This window comes from Marmota marmota, unplaced genomic scaffold, assembly GCF_001458135.2.
Source record: "Marmota marmota marmota unplaced genomic scaffold, marMar, whole genome shotgun sequence".
NCBI classification, from domain to species: domain Eukaryota; kingdom Metazoa; phylum Chordata; class Mammalia; order Rodentia; family Sciuridae; genus Marmota; species Marmota marmota.
In genome coordinates this window covers 8,850,959-8,877,728 of record NW_025999998.1, presented here as the reverse complement: position 1 = coordinate 8,877,728, position 26,770 = coordinate 8,850,959, and the positions used below count along the sequence as shown (strand labels likewise).

Sequence of the window (26,770 nt, the reverse complement as noted above, 5' to 3'; positions counted from 1 at the left end):
CTCTCTCTCTCTCTCTCTCTCTCTCTCTCTCTCTCTCTCTCTCTCTCTCTCTCTCTCTGACTTTTCACCTCTCTTGTGTTAGATAGTTGCTTAGTTGCTGCTTTTTTACTTCCAGAAAATTGGCAAACAGCATTCCTCTCCCCTCTCCAGGGTTAAATTCCTAGCCAGAATTCATTTCCAAAATTCATTCTTAGCAAGCACTCTGCCACTAAGCTGTATGTGCCACGAGCCCCTTTTCTTGGGCCTTATCAGGCTCTTTCTCGGTACTTGTGTTCTTTCCTCCTTTCTCTATATCAGGTCCAACTAGGATGGATGCTATACATTAATGATTCCCTTAAGGACTTGGAATAGATAGTATTGTCCCCATTTTACAGATGAGGGAATTAAGCCTGACAGGCATGGAATATGGTTTGGGGATTTAGCATTTAGTTCACAACAGGTGCATTTGTTTAGCAAAAGTCGAATGTTGAGGTTATTGCCTTTTACATTTTGATAATGTACATCTGTGCAAGTCTGTGGAACTGTGGAGTTTGGTAAAAGACAAGTAAATCCCATCCCAGTTTATAGCCCCGCCGCTCACCAAGCCAAGGGGCTCCTGGTTTGTGAATCTCATCTGCTTCTTGAACAGGTTGGGGAGCTGCAGCCAGATAGAGAACAGGTGGTCTTGATGACCTGGGAGGTCTCTTGCTAGAGAGCTTCAAGACAGGCACCTGGAGGTGATATAAGACCTAACCCTGAGGGCGGTTCAGCCCCTCCTGCAGAGGGGCTCCTTTGTGAGTTTCCTTCTGCCCAGTAGCACATTGTGGGCTTTTACTACAGGTCAGTTTCTCCACCCTGGTTTGGAGGGAAGCTGGGCCCTTATCTGCCCTCCTTTTTACCTGGCTCTGTTGCAGAGCTTGCTCTGCCTTTGAACTAAGGGGCGTTGATCTCTCTTCAGGGCTCAGTGGTGACATTGGATGCTCCTTTTTTGCCTGTAGGGTTGAACATCTTTTTTAAGCCATTTAACTCTCAAAACTAAAGCAAGACGTAAGATTGTATAATGCTACCAGTTAAAATAAAGGCAGTTTTCAAGAAGTAAGCTGGAGCAGGATAAACTGAAAACAGGCCTTCATCTTGCTCCATTTATCTGGCTTATTTTAATTCACAGTATAATTGTGGTGCCTTCCTTTGAATAGTAATCACTTAAGCCAGGTGTTAGGATGTGCTTCCTTGGTAAGCCCTGTCATTTTGAGAAAGCAGAGGAGTAAACAACAAAGACTCGATTTTATTTCAGCAAGATTTTTGGGTCCCACCAGTGAACAAAACATCAATCTCTGTACCATTGGAAGCTTTTTTAAAATGACTTTTCAAAAAATTTCTGAAAGAGATTTCAGGTTGATAGGAGACTCAGACCCATTTTCAAACCAAACAAACTTACAACAAGCAGAATTAAACCAACTAAATGAAAGTGTTTACATTGTGGAAAAGTACAGGAAAAGGACAGACCAGGTAGGATATTAAAATAAATGGTATTTTAGCCCTTTCTTAAAAGATGAACATGATTTGGATAAGCAATGGGGATTAGGAGAATTCCAGGCTAAAAGAAGCACACAGAGGCTTGGGAATGTGTGAGGACTCTTCCATGCTGTGACTGTATGTTGGACACATAGTTATTATACAGATAGAAACAGGGAGGAAGAACTAGAGTGGGCCAGACCCTGAAGCCTACTCATGACCAAGGTATCTGGACTTTGTTTAGGTCTATACAAAAAATTCAGAGCCCAACATATTTAAAATAGGAGAATGAATGGATGAATGGATCTGTCCATCCTTCTAAACAAAAGGTAACCATTTGCACTGTAAAGGATGAATTGAAAACCCCCAAGGGATGCCATTAATTTTACTTTGTGAGAGAGACCTGTCCCAGAGCAAGGAGATCTGGAGGGAAAAGACTGTGAAGTACTTTTGAGGTAAACTACAGGATGGCTGATAGCACGGTGGAGTGTGATAAGGGAAATTGGTGGTTTTAAGGGTCTCCAGCCTATAAAATTGGGAGGAAATGATGCTACCTACCCTTAGATGAGACAAAAGGATCCATAATGAAGAATATTTTCTCAGTTGATGGAAAAAATGATAACCTTGATTTGGAATATTCAGTAGGAGAGGGGAAATCCTGATTCTCCAAAGAGAAGTACAATATGGAGAGAGAGAGTTTTTGAAGCCAGGGATCTCCATGGGAGATTTTATACTCAGGTGAGGGATTGGGATCATCTCAGGTAATTCCCATCAGTAGTTTGGGGCTGCTAAGAAGATGTTCACCATATTGAACCATGCATGGATCTATGTCCAGATATAGAAATATCCAAGTATGCATAGAGAAGTCCCCCACCAGGAGTGCCAGGATTGACAGCCTTCCTAGGAATGCCTTGTAGCACTTCTGGAAGGTCAGTTGTGAAATGCTGCAGCAGTGAGTCCTCCCAGGGTCCATCAGAGGCTCCTTGTTACTGCTAAGAGCATCAACCTCGTTCAAATGTCTTCTGTGGACTCAGAAGGGGACTGTGAGACCTTTGCCTGCTTGTTTGCAATGCATGAGAATGAAAAATGGGGGTGCGGGATGGAGAAGTTGGGGAATGTGCAATTAAGGAGAGAGAAATGTTCAGGTGAGAGGGGAGAATGATCACAAAAGAGGTTAGATGAAGTAGGGAAACACAATAGTAGCAAAATAGGAAAGTGATTTTTAAGGAACAACAGAGGAGAAAGTAAATAAAATAGGGTTTAGATGGGACTAAGATACAGGAATCTGGAGGCTTTTGGTAACTTGAACAAATGAGTGCTCTTGTGGGTGCTCAGGAATTGTACTGTGTGGCCAGAAAGTAGAATCATCGGTGGAGGTGATTTGTAGCTGGACAGCAGAGGGAAGGCAAGAAAGGGTGATGCAGGGAAAAGACAGTTTGATGCTAGAGTTTGACTAATCACATAGAAATATCTAGAACCAATACACTTGAATCCATGCTCAGTGATCAGTAAATAAATACAGCAGTTTTCCCAGGGAACCCTGTATAAAAGTTGTGTTTTCAACTGTATTTATGGTATCTAATCTCCTATCCCCATGTCTCTGCTGGGTGCTGCTGTAGGGGAGCTGAGAAAAAAAGGAAAGCCTCTGTCAGAAAATTGTCAAAATGATCTGGTGCACCTGGGGAGGATTCTAAGGCGTTGGGGGGGGTGGCGGTGGGGAATGGGAGCTGATCTTGAAGCATGTATAGGACAGGACGTGCACAGGTTCAGAGGTTGGGAAGGACGTTCAGGTGAGAGGGGAGAATGATCACAAAAGGGGATTATGGTGGGGCATTGCACAGTTGCACATGTGTTCCTGTTCCTTGCAGAGTATTCACATAGCCAACATCTTAGTCTGGGCCGCTGTAACAAAATATCTTAGACTGGGTAGTGTGTGTGTGTGTGTGTGTGTGTGTGTGTGTGTGTGTGTGTTGCTAGGATTGAACCCAGAGTCTTGTGCAAGCAAAGCAAACACTCTACCAGTTGAGCTGTATCCCCAGCCCCTAGACTGGGTAACCTGCAAATGATAGAAATGTATTTCTCATAGTTCTGGGGGCTGGAATTCCAGATCAAGCCACCAGTAGGTCTGGTGTCTGGTAATGCCACATGTTCATATGGAGCTCCTTGCTCTGCCCTCTCATGGTAGGGGCGAGGGAGCCTTCTGGAGCCTATTTTATAAGGACACTGATCGCCCTCATGAAATCTGCCCTCATGATCTAATCACCTCCCACGTGTCCCATCTTCTAACACTGCCACCTTAGGGTTAGGGTTTCAACCTGGAATTCTGAGATTCCACACATCCGACCCTAGCTAATGGCAAATCATACTGAGTAAGACCAGGTCCTGGCAATCTCTAGATTTCAGATAGACAGACAGACTTGGAATCATAGTACTGTGGAAAACAGGAATTTGGATAGAGCAGTAACCTGAAGTAGGAAGTAGTTAAGATCTGACTAATGGAACGTTAGGAAAATACAGAATCAAGCTAATATAAAGGAGGAAATGGACCAGGTGACAAAGAGCAAAGTTGACCTTCCTTGTGATCTTCACCATTCCAAAAAGTACAACTAAAGCCTTAACTGTCACTTAGGATCTCCAGTTTGGGTGTTTTTAGAGTTGATGAGAATTTGATACTAACAAAGCACGCTGAGTGCAGACTCTTCCCAAATTATAACAGCTCAGCTCTTGCCAGACTCAACAGTGCTGTTGGATTTTTTTTTTTTTTTTTTTAAAGAAACATACCTTTGGGCTGGGGATGTGGCTCAAGCGGTGGCGCGCTCGCCTGGCATGCATACGGCCCAGGTTCGATCCTCAGCACCACATACAAACAAAGATGTTGTGTCCGCCGAGAACTAAAAAATAAATATTAAAAAAAAAATTCTCTCTCTCTCTCTCAAAAAAAAAGAAAAGAAAAAAAGAAACAGCTTGAAAAGAAAAGAAACATACCTTTTTGGAGTGTTTTTGGCTTGTTTGTTTTTGGTAGTAGATGTTGAACTCAAGAATTCACATATGCTGGACAAGCAGTGTATCCCTGAGCTATATCCCCAGTCCTTTTATTTTTAATTTTAAGTCAAGATCTTGCTGGTATCAAACTTGCAATCCTCCTGTCTCAGCCTCCTGAGTGGCTGGGATTACAGGTGTGTGCCACCATGCTTCAGCTTTTTTAGTCTTAGTACTCACTGCTTGTAGAAATGAGAGCCTTCTCTCTTCTCACAATTATATTTCATTGTGATATTTGATTAAAATATGTAGTTGCTCATGCATCAACTCATTTGGGAACAAAAATACCTGTTGGTATTTGAATCAAGCCATAAAAAGCACAAAGGCCCAGACAAGGCAGGTATTTGTCAGAGGTAGGGTCCTCAGGGGAGATCAATGATGGAGCCTCTTGACTTCCTTCAGATTTAGTAACAAGTGTACAGTCTTTAAAATTCTTTCTAGTTATTCCTTTTCTGCAATGCATTTTAGGGGTTGTTTTCTACATATGTTTGCAACCGCCAGTGAGCCAGTTCCTTTGCTCATCTATTTGTGCAAATCATTGGCTGGGCATCAATGAACTCTGTCTCTTTGCATCAATTCTCTGCCACCCCATCCTTCTCAACTTTAGCTGTGGATTCCCAGCAAAACTATTAGTCCTGACTTAAGATACAAAAAAGCTATGGAAGCCTTGTGAAGCCAGAATAGAACCGTGTTTATTAGTAAAACCAGGTCATATTTATCTCTGCTGTAATTTCTTGGTTTTTTAAAGATTCACTTTAAAATTTATTGCATAGTAGGTTTTGTTTGCCATGTGCATATAGCTCTTAGCTAAGTAAGTCTCAGTTTTGTTTTGAAATTTTAGCTTTATTAAGTAGAGTAGGAAGGATAATCATATTTGACAATCTTAAACATATTTAGAACTGCATGCAAACTAGACAAGAAATTTATTGTACATTTTTAAGTTGTATTCTCATCTTCAACTGGAGTTAGCACTCTACTACTGACACCCTAGTGACATAGGAATATGTATATATGTATATATATATATATATATACACATATATATGCATCTGTATGTATTCTTGTATCTGCACATAGCTGAGCTAAATGTGTATTGGGGTGCAATTTGAGCTTCCATGGGTCCAGCTACTCTCTTGTTTCTTCATGTAGTGTATTTGTTGCCTGCCCCTGTTGTCCTCTGTTTATTCATGCATTCTACCTATGATATCTTTAGCCTAGATGCTCATGACCTTTATTGTGCTTCAACACCCACACCATCCAAGCATATTTTTTTCACACCTATAGTTCAGATCCCTAAATGAAGTGAACGGACTGGCTCAGCCAATCACTCTCTGTTTATAGAATGACCTCCTGTTAGGCCCCACACAAGTCTAGAGTCAGGTCACTCTGAAAGCACGCAGCCATTCTCACAGAACACGGAGAAGTCGCCTGATTTAGAACGTGGCTGCCCAGGCAATAGGTGTTGTGGGTAGAGCAGTTTCCCTTGCATTATAGGATGGCATGAAAAACAAAGTCTGCTGTCACTTATTCAGAGAGGTGCATACCTGCATCTAGGCAGCTTGCTTTACCCCATTCCACTACTACAAATTTCCATTACTGTGACATAATCACCAGTTCTCTAACAAGTTTTAATTACCATATGTATTGTTAGTTAGAGTTGCCATGACAGAATGCCACAGACTGGTGGCTTAGGCAATAGGAATTTATTTTCCAACAGATCTGGAGGCTGAAAGTCTTGAGATCAGGGTGTCAGCAGAAATGGTTTTCTCTGGGGCCTATCTCCTTTGCTTGCAGTATAGCCTCCTTTAAACATGGTCAATATTCCATGTGCCCTTGAATCCTATTCTCCTTTTCTTAGAAGATCAACAGTCATGGCAGCTCATTTTATACCTTAATTTCTCTTGCTGGAAATACAGTCACATTATGAGTTGATAGGGGTTGGAACCTCAACATAGTATTTTGGAGGGACACAATTTAGCACATAACAACATGGTATAGCAATTATGATTCATTTTCCATAAAGTCTAGGCTTTATTGCTAGTTCTTCAGTTCACAAATCACTGTAAAACAGGTGCATATTATGGCCAGTGACCAGTCACATCACTTCTTTCAAAATGTGCCAGTAATTAATCTGAACATCTGTTAGTCTAGCCACAGACAGCAAGGTGTGTAGTTGTGTTGCCTCCTTGTCTTCCAGTGACAAACCTAAGGGACATCTTAAAAAATAGCTCATCAGGAGAGGGAATTGGTCACCAAAGGTGGGAGTGCAGTAATGAAACAAGAAGCAATAATGCACGACAAGACATGTGGTTGGTTTTATTATGACATTTGAAAATGGCTGCAGCAAAGTAAAGACAACACAGGACCTGGGCCTGAGTGGAGCTTCGATTCAGGCACCTGGAAAAAGTCTGCTGAATGTCAAAAACAAGGTAAAGTCAACTCAGGGTATTTTAGATTAAATTTTACTAGGAACAGAAAGCCACTTATGGTTGAAATTGAGTATTTACTTCTACTTTAGATTGAAGACCATAATAATATAATCCCAGTGAGTTTAGGTAGAATTCAGGCAAAAGTGTGGAAGTTAGTTGCCTTATTGAAAGAAAATGATAATTACATGGAGACTATAGAGGAACTTTTTACTACCTGTAAAGACTGTCCTCTTTATTTCAGTGTCAACATGAAAGGGTTACTGTTAGACTCTCTGGTGACACCACTAGTTCAAGCAAGGATGCCTCTGTGAAATCTGCACCCAGAGTCTGAGGATTAGTGCAGGCAGGTTTATGATGATCATCCAGTTTTTAAGGCTGATGAAATAGATCTTTTGAAAGCAACCTGTTGAGAACTTATGTGAAGGAAGAAGATGTAAGATTGCAAAGTGGCCATAAAGGGGAGACTAGATATTTAGCCAGGGATTTTGATGGAAAAAGTTTAAGATGTCCCAAAAGAAGTGGCACTGGCCAAAAGTTCCTTCACATTAAAGGAATTGTGAGATATTTCATAACATTGAAAGAGCAGAGGATGAAATACTGGAAGCCGATGTAAACTTGGAAGTATGGCGGTTTGCCAAGGCATAGAAAAGATTTGCTTCTTGTCATAAGTTATTTGAAGAGGAGGAGGCAAGAGCTATCCAAAATGCTCTCAATCATTTTTTTACACAGATATAAAACATTTTACCATTCAGCGTTTGATACATTAAATTAGTGTACTAAGTAAATGTTCGTTTTCCCTATACAGGTGTAACCGACAATAAGTCAATGTTTAATAAGTTTTGACATAAGTTGTTTAAAGATCATGAAACAATCATAATTTCCCTATTGATTATTAAAATGGCTTTAGACAGTATCACCTTGCTTGGTTGTTTTTATGGTGCCACACTCCATGCAAAGTAAGGATTGTGCATGGGTGTGCACACGTGTGATCTTTGCCAGGAGTCTTTCTGGGATGGACCATGTTGTTTTTACTTGCAGTATTCACCTGAACCTAGCAAAATATACCTTAGCCTTTGACTGATGAAAAACAAAACTGTTGTGTGCTGTAAAGTAAAACAACCACCTGGTTAAGGGTGTGGTTTATCAGCCCAACTCCCAGAGTTCAAATGCCAAGTCGGCTACTTTTGAATGTTCTGTAGCAAGATGGTGCACTGCTGTGTGCCTCGGTTTCCTCCTCTGTGAAGGGAGATTAATTGTGCCTACTTCATAGGATTGCTGTGAGGACTAAAGGAGTACAAGAGCATAAAGCCCTGCATTCCTGGCAAGCCAGCAAACAATATGTTTTAACCACTGGTGCTGATGGCAGTGGTGGTCGCATTCGTAGCAGTAGAAGCAGAAGTATCAATAATAAGTATTTGCAGATTTATTAAGAGCCCTGGGTATGTAGCTCAGTGGTAGATCACTTGCCTACCATGTGAAGGCCCTGGGTTCAATCCCAGACTTAACTGTGGTTGAGATTGTATCATCAAAGAGCCTCAAACTAATCTGCTTTTGATTTCTAGTATTGCTTCATTCATGTGTGTCCCCCTGCACCCATCCTACCCCTCATTTTGGGAGCTATCCATGAACATTCTTTGCATCTGCCTCAAGCCCAAAGGGCCCCTTTTACCACCCTGACATTAATTTTATGCTCTTAACCATAATGGGTACATAGACCAAAGAATTTATTGTGATAGCATGTTACCTGGGATCAGGGATCAGTACCTCGTGGATGGCCTAAGAGAGGGAAGCCTAGAAGAGATCTATTTTTTGACTCAAGCTCCACTATGCCTTTGGACATGATCACCAAATTAATTCATAATCTTAGTCATTGTATTTTATTTTACCTGTCTGACTTAAGAAGCATTAAGTTGCTCATAGTAAACATTAGAATTATACCACAATTTGTTAACCCTCTCTTGGCATTTCTCCATTGTTTTAATGTACTGAGAACCTCGAAGTACAGAATTGGCCCTGCTCAAGAGCCAAGTGGGTGGAGTTCTGGCTCTTGTGAATTGAGAGTAACCGGACAAGTGGTCTCGGAATGAGAAAGCTGAAACGTGTTTCTTGAAATTCTTTGCTGTTTCTCTAAGCCTCCTGCAGGCTTGCAGATTTCTCTCAGGTTCTTTTTTTTCCACCCAAGGGAGCTGGATATAACATGTGCCTAACTGGTAAGAACAGTATCAATCCTTTATTTATGTTTGTATTTGGTAGGGTCTTCAAGACCAGATGTGTTGGGGGCTACCCTCTACTAAATCTAAAAGTCATTCCCTGAACAGAATACTGAGCTTAGAACCGCTCAAAAGGTACAAATGAGTTCTTAGTTGATTGCATTGCATATAATAATTTTTATGCTCCCTTAACTCATTGTCTTCTTCTAAACTCCAAATTGCTTTTCTTGAAATATTGTACTAATTTACCTTGTCTGAAATATATAAGCTGTGACTCTTCTTGTTCCCCTCAACCCTCTACACTAGTCCCCAGTTTCTTTATGTAGCTTCTATAGGTACAAAGAGAGAAGTTTGCTTCTTTCTTTCTTCCTTCCTTTCTTTCTTTCTTTCTTTCTTTCTTTCTTTCTTTCTTTCTTTCTTTCTTTCTTTCTTTCTTTCTTTCTTTCTTTCTTTCTATTAAAGTGATCTGAGGTTATTGAACAAAAACAATTTTAAAAAAAACCTGAAAAACTTACTGTACCAGAAATTCACTTCATCGAGGCTCAGTTTGCTTTGTCCATGGCCAGCATCCTACATGTCAGTCCAACTGAGAGGGAGCTAGCAGTAAGATTGGTATTCAACTTGACAAATGAGTGAAATAAGAAGTGAATGGGCGGTCTGGTTAAATGAATATATCACCAGTTTTTTTGCATGGCAGTGGGTGGGTGGGGGGTCATATGTTAAAACAGCTTTCATATCAACTCATCTGAATATTTGAAACATGTTAAAGTGTAAAATTTGTAAATAGGTATGTCCTGTATTTTCTTACATCATTAAGTGGAGATTTTGAATGGACTGCTTGCTAGTCATTAACCTGGACAAGATTGAACGTGCCACCTGTTGAAATGCTGAAAGTTTTACATTCCCAGGGAAAGCTACCCAGATGTCACTAGTGTTGCGTGCAAGCAAGCATTTGAGGTGGTAGGAACATGTACAAACCTGTGGTTGTTTTGTTTTGTTTTTTTCCTTAATATTTGGAAAATTTGATTGATTTAGAGACTTTGTTCCTTCTGGTAAGACACATATAATATAAAATGTACTGTTTTAGCCATTTTTATGTGTACCTTTCAGTAACATTAAGTGCATTCATATTGTTGTGTGGTCCATTTCAAGGACTTTTTCATTGTCCCAAACTGAAGTTCTACTCATTGAACATTAACTCCCCATCCCTCTACCCCGCCAATCACTGTCCTCCTTTCTCTTTTGAATGGGATCATACAGTATTTGTCGTTTTGGCTCCGCCTTATTTCATTTTAGGGAATTCAATTTTGTGCATACATTTTGTATTGTGGGGTGCTGGGTGTCCACTCAGGACTTTCTGCATGTTAGGCAAGTACTCTACCACTGAACTACATTCCTTTATGCATTCATTTCTAACAGGCTACTTTCAAAGATGGTAATAATTAAGAAACAAACAAACTAAAAAAAAAAAAAAACAACTATTATTAATCAAAACCCTAAGTATGAAATTCTGCATCCAAAAGATCTGCAGTTGGTTTTATCCTAAGTGACTAAGGTGGTGGGGCATCTTTGAGGGAGAGCTTTGTGTCTGTTGTTGTTATTTAATATTCCTATTATGAGAACATTCCTCATACATGGTAGTTTAAATTTTCTTTAAAGTTCTACCTTTTTTGTTTATGATTTCTCTTCCAGTTTGGAGGGTCATTACCTTTTACTGTCTTGCAAGGTCTCAGCAGGGCTTGAGGGAGGTTTTGCTGATCAGCGCTTGTCCTCAGAAAGCTCTCCTATGAAGTAATTGTCTTTAGAAACCAGTTTCCTTGGTTTCTCGAACCTGCTCCCACCCCTGCAGCATCTTGGGGTCCTCAGTAGAATTTCTAAGAGAGGAAGAACCCCCACCGCCCCCAGGGAGAAATGTCACTGTCATTGGGCAGTAACAATTGTGATATTTAAATATCTGAATTGGAATACTGATCTTCCCATTAAACATGGAAGGAATTTCCTGTGTATTGTCTGAATATCTTTAGAATGGCTCCTTTAGATGTTTTTTTAAGGTGGTGTGTTCTGCTGTGAAGGCTGTGCTGAGCTGCTTGGTGGACTTGGAGATGCAGAGATGGAAACAATGCGCCAGAGTTGGCTTGTGGCTTTTTGTGTGCTTGTCCCTGTTTACCTATTCATAATCAGGATCCCTTCTGCTGTGGCATTGTGAAGTCACATATAATAGCACCTCATTACCCCAGCGGGGCTGAGAACAAGCACAATGCCTACTTTCTGGACCTTCCATCATTTAATAAAAGATGTAGTTGGTGTGTGTCATGATGACAGAGGTCCACGACTGGAACCACGTGTGGCCGATTCCCCCGGTTTGCCATGTGCTTTGCAAGCTGCAAAGTGCTTCCTCTAGAAAGCAGCTAAATCCTGCGCGACTGTCTCCTGCATGTCAGAACCCCCATGCTGCTTTCTTAAGCACTAATTGAAGAGGGAGCCAGTCTGCATCTTGCTCTTGCACATCCTTGTGTCATGAAAATGCCTTTTTCTTTTAAGCAAAATTGAAAGAAAGAAGAGAGAGAGAGAGAGAAAGAAAGGGGGGGAATAAAGGTTGCCATCCAGTGGAGGAAGGAGTAATTTCCAGCTTCATTCAGGAAAACGCTGGCTGAAATATGCTTAACTCTTTTAACTTGGCTGGGGATTTTTTTTATCACCATATGGGGCTTTTTTTCGTGACATCCGGAGCCAAATGGGTGCAGTGTGCCTTTAAGGAAAGAGGTGCCTCACCAAACTTCGCTGTAGTTGTAGCACACCGTTTAGGTAGGGAAGGAAAGTGTTAATTTCTTATTTGTACACTTTTTTTCCCCCGACTTCCTTCCTATTCACTTCATTAAATCTAGAGGCAGTTCGGCATGGGAGCCTTCTGTATGTTGAATTAGGGCTCGCACTCTTGCGCAACACGTCACCAGTCGGAAACTGGGGGTTTGCTTCTGTGATTTATTTCATTATTGTGCTGGTAAAAGGTTTGGAAGGGAATTCTTTTATGGGGTAGTACTTTTAGCATTGTGTAGCAAGTTTTTTTTTTTTTGTTTTGTTTTGTTTTTTTTTCTCTTGTGCCCCCCCTCCAGCGCTGAGTTGAGTCAGTTGAGCTAGTTTAATAAATAATCTCTTAAAACAAAAGAACAGTTTATCTCCATGAAGAATTTTCCTGACAAGCAGGAGAAATCTTACTCTACCCTTTAAGTGCGAAAAGCATTGGGAAATATGTAGTGAATTGATTTCCATTAGAAAGAGACCCTCAGCCATCAGAGCCTGACGCACTGCATATGGATGTGGTTGGGGTCTTTGGGGAGGGAGGAGGGAAGGTGTTTTGTAGCTCTCTGCATTCCTGCATAAAGCCTTAATTTAAGGGGAATAATGGTCAGCACTTTGTGTGTTTCCTTGTCATTCCAGGACCTAGATTTAATAACAATCTGCACGTATTAGCAATTGTAATAAACATCGTTCACTAGTTCTGTTTGCAATTTAATTTGTTTTAGCTTCTTAGCTACTCACTGATTTCTAGATTTAAAAGTCCAAATATCACAAGCTTATGCTTTGTTCCTTTTTTTTTTCACAATTAAAGGGGGTGAGAGTAAAATAGTCTGTTCACAACTTGCCCCTCTTCCTTTATCCCACTGAAAAGAAAAACAATGAAAAATTTTACAGCATGAAACTGAAAGTGAAGTATCACAGTTGCTCGGGATTTTCTTTAAAGAGAAGAATAACATTGTTTTAAAATATTTGAACTTGAGAACATGCACATTGCTTTTACTTACATGCATCTAATGAAAAAAAAAATTGTCTTCTGTTTTAAAAATTGTTTGACTGCTCCCAAACCATGCAGCATATTTTTTTTTAAAAAAAGCACAAGAATGAGGTATAAAATACAAAAAGAAAGCATACCTTGTTTCTATTTTTAAAATAAAATTTGAATATTAATTTGTTTTCTTATTGGCTTAATTGCTAAAATTTGAGCGAGAATCAGAAACCACCTGAGCTAAAATCTCTAATTCTGCTGCCTGGAATAATAAGGGGGAAAAAAATATGATAAGTAGTTGTCAATATTAAAACAGGCTGAAGGAGGAAGGCTTCGGGCCTTGTAGTAGGTAGAATGAAACAGCAGATTTGAGTATCCACAATCCTTTCAGTATTAAATTTTCAGTAAAATAAAATTACTTGTATATGAAAACATAGCCTTTCCCAGCTCTCTTTTTTTTCCTGATCAGCTGATGAAGAGACTAGCAGCTCGCTGCTTTGCTGGCTTGTTAATTTTATCCCCACTAACTGTGATTTCCGATAGCCGGCCTGCTGATAGTGGTAAGGTAAATATCCTTTTTCGTTGCCGTCTTGAAGATTCAGTAGAAGTACATCCCAGGCATGTGTAGGTGTGTAACACATCAGAAGCCGGTGTTCTCCGTATTTCTGTGTGCGACTGGGTGCTTGAGGAGAGCAATACCATTAACTGTTGACAGCCTTGCATGCTGTATTTATTATTAGCATGTTCAGCCTCCAAGATATGCGGGACAATTTCCTTTTCTCAGTCTTCGCTTAGCTGCAGTGTGTTTAGCTGTATAGTGGGTGTCCTGCTTTTTAGGCAAATGAATATTAATGAAATAATGTGGAGCTTTTTTTTTTTTTTCCTCCTTTCTTTTTCTTTTTCCTCATAACTCATCAGCTCTCGCCTCCTTCATACTGGTTATCTGAACACTGTAGGATCGTGATGGAAATTGTCTTTTGATTATTAAGGCCTAGGCTCAGGCTGTCCCTGAGGATTCTGTCTGTGTGCATGTTGCTTCTATGGATTTGCACATTTGGAGGATGCATAGGAAACATTTTTTTAATCCCAGTGGCATTTTTAACATGCCAGGTTGTTTTGTGTTCTGTACCAGGTTTTCTTCACAAAACCTTTCTTTTTGCAGGAGGCATTGTACATAAGTGAAAGAAATTATGTCTGAGCTGTAATCACTCTTTATATTGATTGTTATACTCACATGATCATAAATATTAGCCATGTTTGGTGCTGTGGAGAAATGAAGGTAATTGCCTTATGATTAGAGCTCTTTCAGCTACGAGAAAGGATTGATTAGCATTTGCATACTGGAGGCAATATTGAAAGGCAGGAGGAACAAATAACAACATCAGTTATTTTGTGTGAGAAAGCAATCTCAAAATGTAATTTGAAGATTTTTTTAGAAAATTTCTTTTTCCATGATCAGATTTTCTTTTATCTCTCTGTGTGTTTTTGTGTTCTTCTCCCCCCTCCCATTTTTTCCCCTGTATTTTTCTTCTTAAGTTTTGAGACTTACCAGGAAAAAAAAAAAAAAAAAAAAAGTTTAAACTTCTGGGTCTGTCACATGGATCTTTTAGCCCTTTATGAACAGGTTTCTTTTATACCTGGTTGTTTTTATAGCTATTTTATTATCTCTCTGCATTAGTGCTGCTGGCTCTGGTTTAAAGCAAGCGTTTGCAGGTAATTGGAAAAAAGTGTTTGTTGTTTGTGAGTGTGTGTGTTCTTTCTTTATCGGGTGATTTAAGTGTGTTTACCAAGGAATGTGGCTTTGTACTTCCCGTTCCCTTGTTTACTAATTGCTACGTTAGAACAAACTCTGGATAGAATTTTGATTTTATGCTGTGAATCATGACTAAATTGATGTAAAACCTTACAGAAGAAAAGGTCAAAGCTTGTCTGATTGTATGGGTGTATTCTTAGGGGAATTTTGTTTCTTCACCCACCCCTCCTTGTTTGTTTACCTTTCCTCCTTACTGTAATGAGACAATGAGAGTCTTTTTTTCTCATATTGAGCTAAAATTTCATGTGGATTCAGTGGTCTTCAGGCACTTGAATGTATAGATGTTTTAATTTTTTGTCAGATCTTTACCATGAGTGTCTCAGGCCTTCAACATATTTTGCTTATGAAACAGACTTGGTTTAAAGATGCATTTATCCAATATGGTGGTGGTGGTTTTTTTCTTCTTCCTTCATTGATTACTGTAAACTTCTATTTTTTTGCTAGTTTCATCTTATTTTATTTATTCAAGATATACATACACACAGTGTGTATGTATATGTGTGTGTGTATATATATATATATACACACATATATACACATGTGTATATGTATATCTTAAATAAATGTATGTAACTGGTCTGTATTATTTTCCTGTCTTGAGTATCTCTCCTTTTGTTTCTGATTAATAGGCCATCGAAGACGGAAATTTGGAAGAAATGGAAGAGGAAGTGCGGCTTAAGAAGAGAAAAAGACGAAGAAACGTGGAAAAAGATCCGGCAAAGGAAGATGTAGAAAAGGCTAAGAAGAGAAGAGGCCGCCCTCCAGCTGAGAAACTCTCCCCAAACCCCCCCAAACTGACAAAGCAGATGAACGCCATCATTGATACTGTGATAAACTACAAAGACAGGTGAGTGCTTCACTCCTTCACCTCCATCATCATCATCCGCCAGCAGCACTGGTGACACTGCCTAAGCCAGATTCATGAAGCTGCATATGTGGGTTGAAAGGTCTGTCTGTGTTTCATGGCTTTCTCTCCAAAGGTGTGAGTCACTTTGTGCCATGTCGGATGGCCACTATTGCTATGTGGTACGATGTTTCACCATGTATTATTAATGAGTTTAGATAGGAAATGAGTTTAGATAACAGAATCTTAAATTTAAACTGGAAAAAGGATCCTTTAAGGACCTCGGAAATGATACCGTTGCTGTCAGAGGGGTTGGGATGATAGAGTGAAGTCACTTTGGAGGTTGACTTGTTAGAGAAAGGAGAATCCTCATGTATTTAAAGTAAATATGTCGAGTCTAAGGCACTGTTGAAAACCATATCGATGTTTCCTTGAAGTACTGTTCTCTCTGTCCTTCTCACCCTTGGGTTTCTGAGCACTTCTTTGAGTTGTCATCTTCGTGATTCTACATAGTCAGCCTGATATTTCAGCACATTCACTCTTTTTCATGGAACTTCTGGATATGAGCTGTGGGAATATCAGTGGACACTTCCCGGGTCATTTTAAACAATGAATAATTATTTGAAAACCAAAACAGACATTTTAAGGTGTCCATCAGCCCTATACAGTAGGCAAACTAGTTAGGCTGCATTTTGGTTAACTGATGTTGATTTGGTTTCCACTTGATAATCATGTGACGGTGTTTTCATTTGAAGATCGCATCTCATTTCTGTTGAAACATAGGAAACCAAACAGATGATTTGGTTTCTAAATTTCGTAGTGGTATTATTCAGTTTTTAGTTACCAGAGATTTTTGATATTAACCTAGGTGTTTCTCTGTACACCTGGATGTGTTTAACACAAATAAGTAAATTGTGATTTTAGTCTTTCACTGTGGTTTTGGTACACGCATGATACTAAGAAGGGAGAACTTGTTATAAAAATTCAGGAACAAAAAAGTAATAAACTTTCCACCCTGAGGTTTTATTGGTAAGATTTTCTTGGCTGTAAGGAGTTCTCAGAAATGGTGAAGGGGAATGGGTAGGAGAAAACCTCTGTGAAAAGGGTCAGAATTTCTTGCCCCTTTTGCCCACCCAGATCTCTTAGGGTTCATGCTCTGTTTTTAGTATTTTCCTGAAATTAAAAACAAAACAAAACAAAATCCCCTTTAAGAATTCTGAATTTGCCACCAAGGGTCAGCCCCATGACAGTGAGTTTGGATCTGCTGTTCACCGACAAAGGGGAGTGATGGCAATCCCACAAATCCAGTCTTTGCCCAGAGTGAACATAAAGACTTCCTCATGTAAACCAAGAATCAGTAATTCTGTCTGCCAAGTTTCTGCTCACCCCCAGCTCTGCTTCTAGATTTCCCATAGACGGGAAGTTTGGATTATTACACCTTATTTTATCAGCCCCTGGTGTAAGGAAATTATTACTGAGGAGAGAGTATCACTCTGCATGCACATTCTTCTAGCTTTTTTTTTTTTTTCTTTTGTCTCAGGAGAGTATAACATCTGTTTCTCTGACCAGATGTGCCTGGATATTTAACAGGCATTTTGTTCATTCTCGCAGAATGAGTCTGGGGGCTGTTGTAATTCTGAGAAGGCCCAAGGATGACTTTGGAGACTTAAAGCTGGGCCTCTGATTCCAGAGTGATGGCTGTGTCTTCCTTTAATGACATAGTAGAGGTCAGTCACTGGTGGACCATGTGCTGCCAAGTGATTGTTTTATTTGGTTTTTAAGGGGGTCATAGGAGGAGCAAATGCATTTCAAAACCAGTCCATAAAATTTGTACATTTCTTGTCTACCCAGCCCACCTTTTTGAAAAACTTAAAAACTTAGGGAGTGTGTGGCAGAGTGGGCACACTCTGCCACACACTCCCTAAGGGTGCAATCAACAGGAGTGAAGAAGAAGTGGCCATCCTCTCTATTTGGGGCATGAAGCTGTCAGTTACCACCATCCCCATTACTCCCCACCATCTCCCCTGTATAGAGTGTGAGTTGCCATTCATCACCGTCCCTTTTCTACCTCATTCATATCAACTCTAGCTCCATAGCCCTCGAGTTTGTGACTTGATGGTGTACATGGCTGTAAGCTGACTGCTTTCCTAGAAACCCTCCCAAAATGCAGGGTAGTATAAGGTCTATCCTTTTAGCCTCAGTAAAGCATAGTATCCTGGCTTGGAGCATAGCTCTTCTCTTCACCTATCTGCCTGCTTTTGAATGCTGACTTTGGCTTTCACTAGCTGTGGGACACCTGGCTAACTGACTTGCTTGAGATTCAGTTTCCCTCTGGAATTGTAGTTGTGGATGAGTTAATATCACCTAGGTCCTTTAAACAGTTTAATTATTAATAATCAGCGTTTGAGACGGTGAGTGGTTAATCAGGTAGGTGAAGAGACCTCTGAGCACTGTGAAGAAAGTGTCCTTGGGCTGGGGTTGTGGCTCAGTGGTGGAGCTGAGCACATGTGAGGCACTGGGTTTGCTCCCCAGCACCACATACATATAAAAAAAATAAAATAAAGGTATTAAAAAATGATAACATGTTTAAAAAAAAAAAGAAAGAAAGAAAAAGAAAGTGCCCTTGCTGATATTGGTTTCCATGGTTTTATTTCCAGAAACAGAAAATGCAGTTTCCCTGGGACTGTTGAACAAGTCTTTAGTTATACTGTAGGTAAAGGATATTTAATTTTTTTGGCGTGCAGGTATTAAATATTTTTCCCTTCCCTTTTTCCTGGTTTTATTTACTCATTTGTTTATTTACTTTTTTCTTAAGTTCCTGGGACTCTTTCTGTTAGTGCCCACGTTCAGGTACTTTAGACTATGTACTAAATTCCCCACCACTGAATGTTTCATGTATATTTCATATTAGTGATCCTCTAGAAAAAGCACTGACTCTATTTATATTTTTTATTTCTCTTACCAAACTTGGTTCTCAAGTAGGAGGCACTCGAATTAGGAGGGCCTTAATTAGATACAGTGTCATATTTTTGGTTCATTTTAGAAAATGCTACTGGGAAATGTACATCTCGCTGTTGAGATTTTTGTGCCATTAAAGTTAGTTACTAATATAGTAACTCAACGTATCTGGAAAAGAAATAACCACCTGCATTAACCGCCCCCCCCCCAGCCCCCGGCCCACCTCCGTCCTCCTATGTCAGGGCCCCGACGGTGGGTAGATTAGCAGTATATTAAATAAGAATTACCATCTATATTTAACAGATACATAAGAAGTAATTAGCTCTCATGAGGCAGTTGTTCAAAAGTTCTTGCATGATTCTGGGACAGATGTGTCTTGATTTTTTTATAAAGACCTAAGATAATTCAGTTGTCTATTTATTGCTTTGTATTCAGTGTTGGGTCTCATTTTAAAAAGAAGGGTGCTTTTTAAAAATGTGACCCTGAAGAACCAGTGATTTTGTGTGATTCATAAATGAGCTGCTACCGGAGGTGGTGCTCGTCTGCTGCTACTGGTTCTCATCATTTAATTTCCCCAAATAGAAAACTTTATATCCAGTAGTACTGGAAGGCTTTGTTTTGACTTGTTTTAGCATGCTTTGTTTTCTGCTTTGTTAGAAGGCTTTAGAGAATCATACTCCCAGTTCATCTAATATTTAACCTGTAACTGTTTCTTTGAAAAGGGATTCATCCCAAATTGCATTCGCGCCATTTAAAATTACCCCTGGGGTGAGATATAGAATAAGATGGTACAGAGTAGGGTTGGGGTTGTGGCTCAGAGGTAGAGCACTTGCCTAGCACATGCGAGGTACTGAGTTTGATCCTTAGCACCACATAAAAAAATAAAGTTAAAAAAAAAATAAAAAGATGGTGCAGAGTAGGGTCTAGGGGAACTATTTCAAACCCAGAGGTGTGACCTATTCCTAGTTAGCTAAAGGTGAAAGAGAGACCTAAAGGCATTCTTAAAGTTGGAAAGGACTTTGGCTCTGCTTGGTCCGATCTCTGTGTCCCTCTGCACCCTCTGACAGTCAGAACTCCAGCCTTCCCTTGGACACTCACTGTTGTAGGAGGCAGTTCATGACACTGAAGGACAGCTCTGAACCCAGTAGTTATTTCCTACATTAAAATAGATCAGCCCTCTGACTTCTTAACTGTTTGTTCTACTAGTGCCTTCAGAGAGTGAATTCAGTCTCATCCAAGAAATGTCATTTAAAATATTTGTAAGCGGGCATCTCAAGCGCAGGACCTTTTTCAGATTGAAACACCTCCCTTTGCTCTCTGAGTGTGACTTTAGTCCTACTAGTCCACCTCCACAGGCACATTCTTCTTAGTGTCCCATTTGAAACATGGCACCCAGAACTCCAAAGGTACTTTGGCAGCTGGGGGTGATTACCTTGCTTATTCAGGACACCAAAATTCGGTTAACAGGACGCAGGAGTGTTTTAATTTTTTCCAGCAGCCTTGACGTAGAGTTAATTTACGTTTAACACATGACTTGGTGAAAATCCCACTCCCCCACCAAACACACGTGCAGGTCTTTTCTCAAACAAAAGATGCCAAGGTTAGCCTTGAACTGAGCGTTAAGTTTTTTGACCTACTTATTTTATACTTATCCATGTGTTGTTCCTCCTTATTGCTTTTGGTCTCATTGTTCTTGCCTATTGATGTAACTCTAAATTTATATTCCATTTTTTGAGAAAAATTATGTATTTTTGCTTTTCTCAATTTTTGTCATCTAAAGATTTAATATAAATTATTGTTGAGGTATTCTAAAGGTCAAAGGACAGGGCTTTATGACATGCCCCTGAAAATCACAGCAGGCTGACATGAATATACATATCAGTAATCCTGCAATTTGATGAACCATCAGTCAACTCATAAGGTCATGCCTCCTTATCACCTACATTTATCTAACCTTTCTCAAGGTTATCAGGAAAGGCTAAAGCCAAGATACAACATGTTTGTAGCCTCTCCAATCGATCTATCAACCCAGAAACCCTGCGGAAAAAGTGAAATGAGGTTAGCCTGCCCTGGCTTTTTCTTAGAGACCTCCTACGGGTACCTAATGATGTTATTTATCTTTTCTAAATAGCCCCATGGTATCTGAATAATTTCTTCTAAGTTTTTACCAAGGGTCAACATCAAGTATAACAGTCTCAGGTTTTCTTTCTCATTTTGAAATTGGGACATTTTCTTATCTCCAGTCTTCTGATTCCATTTCCATTCTCTGTGATTTCCTACACATTATTAGCAGAAGCAATCTACACACTCTTTCAGGATGTAATTAGTTTGCAACTGGACACTTGAACTCATTTGAAGCGCCTTGAAATGCTCTTTTTATCAACCCTCCTATCAGGAGCTTTGTTCTGCATTTATTAAGCCTTGCTTTTCCAATGCAAGCTTTGTTCTCATTACTGAAGAATCTGGAAGCAGAGTCTGAGTAGAGTGTCCTCACCTCCCCACTCTCCCAATTATATGAAGATGAGTTATTTGCAGGTGTATTCTTCTTGGCATAGAGTGTGGATGTCAGGTCCAACTTTTTTTTTGGAGGGGTGAGGGTAGCAGAAATTGAACTCGGGGGCACTAGACCACCAAGCTATATCCCTAGCCCTGTTTGCATTTTATTTAGAGACAGGGTCTCACTGAGTTGCTTAGCACCTGGCTTTTGTTGAGGCTGGCTTTGAACTCATGATTCTCCTGTCTCAGCCTCCCCAGCTGCTGGGATTACAGGTGTGTGCCACCGTGCCCAGCTCAGGTCCAGCTTTGAAGAGGGATGCAGTGATCACTGCTGGCACAAAGTGGGGCCACAGGGATGGCAGCCACGCAGTTCCTGCCTCCCTCTCACTCTTCAGACTCTACTCTTTCCCAGGCTGGGCCTGTGTTCCTCCTGCCTCTGATTGTAATAAGGCTGATGGTATCTCTAGGAATCATAGTAGGCCTCAGCTTGTTCTGAATTTAGCTCTCCTTTCATTGGGGGGAAATCATTCATTCATCCTGGAAATGTTTCCCACATTGTTATTTCCAGCCTGTATTGCTGAATCCAGCCACAAAGCCAGCACTCCAGGCATGTGCCCCTGCAAGTTCGCCACATAGTGGAGGGCAACGCTCTTGTTCTGATGTCCTGGAATGGGCCTGGGGAATTCAAGGAAGGCAAGGTCATGTGAGCCCCATTATATGAGGATACAATGGCCATATGTGGAATTTATGGTCATTTGGGGGAAGGGGAAATATTAGCCCATTATAATGACCTTCTTCTGAGAAAATAAAGGCAACAATTTCATTCCATTCTAGTACCTTTTATTTTTAGGATTTGGTGTTCTATACATCTAATTGTACTAATAGTACTTGTTTAACTCCTGTACATACTGGATAATAACTTGAATTATTTCCCTTATTGTAAGAGTAAGTTACTATTTTTGAAGGCCCACTTATAATCAACCCATTCTCCAGAAGGGCTAGACTCTGATTAAAACAAAATGTTAACTTGCTCCAAGGTTTTCTGTCCAAAGTATCCCACTAGAAGTGCATTTAGGTCTCTCCTGGGTTGAAGACTTTCTCACATTGATTATTATCATAAGGCTTCAATCCAATGAACTGTTCATACCAGTGTTCACTCTCTTTCTGAAAACAGTACCACACACGTGAGAACCAAATCTGTCATTACTTAGCATTCTTTGTTGTTTTTGTTTGGCTTAGAAAGAAAAAATGAAGTACAATCAGATTTCTGACTTTATGTGTACTCTTTACCAGAATGATTTGAAATTATTCTGTTAGAATTCCCTTTGTTCAGAACCTGGTGTCCCCATTGAGTTGTAATCTCGGACCCAGATCATAGAATCAGGCCTGTCTGTCTCTGGATTGAATATAAGCATATTCTGTAAAATGCGTGGCAGAGTGTTAGTCGTTCCCAGGTTTGTCTTCCTTCACTATTACATTTTCTAGATGACATGGTCTGGTTCAGCTTCCAGATCCTTTCGGCCAATACCATCATAAGCCTGAGGTCCCAAATGTGAAACCAGAAGTTTTCCCAGTTCTGGGCCTTATTTCTGACATACACTCAGACACAAGTCTCTTGGACATACTCAGAACCCTCTCCAAGGAGCTCCTTCCTCTGCCTCCTCTCAGGCCATCTTCATTAGGCTCTTTCACCCTTAGCTGGGCCCGGGACAGCTGCTGTCTGTCTGTGTGTCCTGCCTACAGTCCGTTCCTCATCCTGCCTTCTTTCTGAGGCACATGATCTGATCATGTCATCTCCTCTTACTTAAGAACTTTCAGCTGTGTGTGGTGCCTGTAATCCCAGTTGCTTGGGAAGTTGAGGCAGGAAGATCACAAATTTGAGGCCAGCCTGAGCAAGCTAGCAAGCCCCTGTTTCAAAATAAGGAATAAAAAGGACAGGAAATATAGCCCAGTGGTGGAACACCCCTGGGTTCAGTCCCCTGGGTTCAACCCTTAGTACCATACACACACAAAAAAATAACAATTAGAATTTTTAATAGCTTCCCCTAATATAGGAAAAACATTTTCACCTTCTGAACCTAACCTTGCCAGCTTTGTTTTTCCAGCGTGTTCCTGGTCTTCTGTGTGCCTTCAACATTCCAATTAATTCTGTATATTTGGAATACAGCATGCACTTTCACGCCTCCGCTCCACAGTTCTTGCTGGTCCCTCTCTGAATGCCTTGGTCTCAAAGGCAGAGTGAGGCAGCAGCTCTGTGGAGGGCGGGCATAGGCCATGTCTGCCACAGGGTGCCGTCTTTGCCTAGAGTAAGATCTAGATGGGACAGAGGGTTTTTCTAGGATGTGTCCAACCTGACAGCTGCTCTCTGCCACCCCACAAAGGAACACTCACATCACAGTGTCAAAAATCCTCATCTGAAGAGGCCTGTAGAAGGGCGAAGCCCTCAGGTGGCAGCTTATTTTCATTTCCAGTTGAAGATCACTCATTCAGTGATCCCTTCAAAAAGAACAGAGTTCTAGGAAGCAGAGCTGCCTGCATGGTTGGTGTTCGGAGGCTGAAATTGGCTGATGCTTGGAACACCCTCTATATGCTGGCTGCTGTACCAAAGCCGCTTTATCCTACTTAATGTCACCAGCCACTCTCTGAGGTAAGTATCATTCCCATCATAAAAATGAGGTGCCAGATGCAGATGGGCTGACATCACCTTTGCAGGATCTCACAGACCTCTAGCAAGTGGTCACCAGTCCTCCATTGTTTCTCGAACCATGGATGGGATATGTGTGGAGGGAAATGGGGCTAAGGGAACAGGACAAAGTGGGAAGAGTCCAGAGAGGTTAGGAAATACATTTCCCCTCAGTTTTGGAGAATTTTGTATTTCTTCAGATGGCGGTTTCAAACATCACCCTGTGTGATCTTCCCAACCAAACAGGTAGATGAGGAGACAGGCTTGGAAAGGGAAATGAGTTCTCCAGGCGGCCCAGCCTGAGAGGAAGGAGCCAGGTGGGGAGGAGGATCCAGGTCTTCTGACTCTAGTGTTCTTTCTACTCTACCACAGGTGTAACGTGGAGAAGGTGCCCAGTAATTCTCAGTTGGAAATAGAAGGAAACAGGTCAGGATCTGTCTTGTATTCCCATGCCTCTGAATACAGGTATCCCTTGGTACAAGAATGGACCGATTCAAGGAATCAGCCTTTGGAAGCAAAATTTTCTGGTTGCCTCTCAATTGCCCCAACATGGAGAGTGGGGGGAATGCCGGCACAGTTATTCATAGACATCTGTCATGCTTTTGAAGTTGTTTGTGCTGTGTTTTAATCTGGAAGCGTCTGTGCATGCCTCTCAAAGGTGGTGGGAACCATCTAAAAGTCGGCCCCCATGCAGCAGCTCAGAGATGGCTTTCCCTGCCTCCCCTCCCACCACAGCCTGTGGTGTGTGTTCCGTGGGTCTCCTGGCTCTGTGCTTGGTTTAGAAGCTTAATGCAGAGCACCTGTGGTGGCTTGATCCCGTGCAACAGGAAGTGGCGTGCCTGGTCACGCTGTTCTGCATTCTGGAGTGGATCTGGGGGTGTGCAGCCCCGCTGCTGAGTTGCCTCCTGTGTGTGCGCCGCTGGCTTGGCTTTCTGGGTGTGACTGCTGGGCCTGCCTGTCGCGTAGGGAGCTGAGCATTCTAGGCCAGTCTGTCTAACCTTTGTGCACCTTTGCTTCAGTTGGATGGGAAGCAGGAATGCTTTCCCCTTAGAGAGGTTATGAGAACTGGGTGATGTTGGTTGAGAGAGAGAGACAGGCACGCCTGATACACCAGGGTGAGAAGTTGCTATCCACATTTGAAACCAGCTTTTCTTTGCCCTTTTCAATCAGGCTGTCCTTTTTGGAAATATTGGTACATTGCTTTACCATCCATATTCTAGCTTTATCAATTGATCCCGTAACATCCTTTACACCACTTTGGTTTTTTTCCCTAATGCCAAAAGGAAAGAACTGAGGCTGTATCCTGTATTTCAGGATGAATACTGACCACCATTTATGGTATTCCTCTTTATATAAGGAGTTATGAATTGTGGGTGATTTGTACCTACCTGGGCATATGTGGAGATGAAACTGGTGAACAAGATTGTCAATTTCTAATGGTTTTTATTGCTGTTCAGTAAACAATGATTAATGCTAGAAACTAACATACAAACCTTAGTGTCTACTGAGAAAATGGCCCCATTTTTGCTGTTATGGGGCAGGGGAACAAAACTCAGTCTGGATTTGCATTTGGAAATTGAAACAGCAAACACTTGACTTTGTAAGTTTGGACAGTTTAAATAAAGGAACTGATTGGTGGGCACATCCACCTCCACCACCTAGAATGGAACCTGATGACCTTAGTACCATGACACAGGCTAAACACCCATCCCCATGAGCAAGGACCGCCCCAGATCCTTTTTCACTTGCCCCTTTTCCACTCTTCCGTCACAGTGGTCATGTGACCATGTAAAGTGGATTAATAACTTTAAAGGGTATTGCAAACTCCCAATGTCATGCCTGGGCTTTTTGAGGGCAGTTAATATTACTGTATGTACTTAGGACCTAGACAAATCCATTTTCACTAAGTACATTCAAACTGTCATTTCCAGAGGTGGAGCAGGGGGCTTGGTGCCTGCCTCCTCAGGGCTTTTTGGAACCTGTCTTGTCCCTAATTGTCACACAGGCTTCCTTTCCCCATAAGCCTGAGCTGACAACGTGATGTTCAGAGACTCTGTTATAATGAATTAACCCTTCCTTCAGAGAAGTTTTTTTTTTTAATCCTTCATGTGTTTCACATCACTAAGCATTTTCTGTGTCAGTCTCAAGTTTTGAAAATGGTAAAAATAAATAAATAAAATGGAGTGCTGTAAAGCTCAGATGGAAAGAGCTATATGATAAGTATTGCAGGCTGGGGATGTAGCTCAGTGGCAGAGTGCTTGCCCGGGAGGCACCAGGCAATAGGTTCCATTCCCAGCACTGCAAAAGAAAAATAATAATAATAATGCAGACCTAGTATGAATAAGGTTTATGTGTGGAGAGGAGCCGTGGGGTGAGATGGGGCAGGAATAGGAAAAAGTGCAAGTCCACTTGAGGTGGAACAGGAGTTGCCCAACTAGAATAGGCTGAGGGGGGTGGAAGATGAGAGACCATGTGCTTGGTACATGGGTGTAGGCAACCATGGAAGTATGGAAAGCAGGCTTCCTCTAGAGACCACAGATAGCCCAGTGTGACTAGGTGGCTGGTTTAAGGTAGCAGGGGGACAGCAGGGGTCAAGGCTGGAGAGGCAGAAGAGCCGATCTGAGGAATGCAGGTGTTATCTTCTACGATTGGGGTCTCTAAGCACCTTCAGTGACTGTCAAGAGCTCTGTTTTGAGGAGACAGACAAGGGACATGGGTGCACTCATGTTTGGAAATAGCACTCTGATAGTGGAAGATGGAGTAAAGGAGGCTTCGGTTAGGGGCATGGTAGGTGGGAGAGGATACTTCCTTCAAATAAGGAAGTGGCAGTGGGTAGGAAGACGTACTCCAGGTATGAGTGATAGGCTTGGGGCACACTGAATATGAGCAGAGGGTTTAGATAACTTGGCTTTCTTCTCTGAGTGATAAGTGAATGGTGGTAATGTTTATAGGAGTGTATATGCAAAGAGGGTTGACATGTGTGAGGTATGGTAGATACATGTGTGCACACATGTGTATAT

At 41.1% G+C, this 26,770-nt stretch overlaps 1 protein-coding gene across 9 annotated transcripts in view; it reads left to right on the top strand.

Annotated features, from left to right (window-relative positions):
- Smarca2 (SWI/SNF related, matrix associated, actin dependent regulator of chromatin, subfamily a, member 2) overlaps positions 1–26,770 on the top strand; it is a 171,675-nt gene that overhangs the window by 129,312 nt on the left and 15,593 nt on the right. For 6 of the 9 annotated variants that reach the window (XM_015492884.2, XM_015492889.2, XM_015492886.2 and 3 more), the window contains 2 exons: positions 15,399–15,616; positions 24,123–24,176. In XM_015492884.2, coding sequence (XP_015348370.1) covers positions 15,399–15,616; positions 24,123–24,176 — 272 coding nt within the window. Of the gene's footprint in view, positions 1–12,068; positions 12,181–13,425; positions 13,522–15,398; positions 15,617–18,270; positions 18,327–23,448; positions 24,177–26,770 lie in introns of those variants that run through there. The other 3 variants (XM_048806849.1, XM_015492890.2, XM_015492887.2) reach the window with 3 other exon arrangements.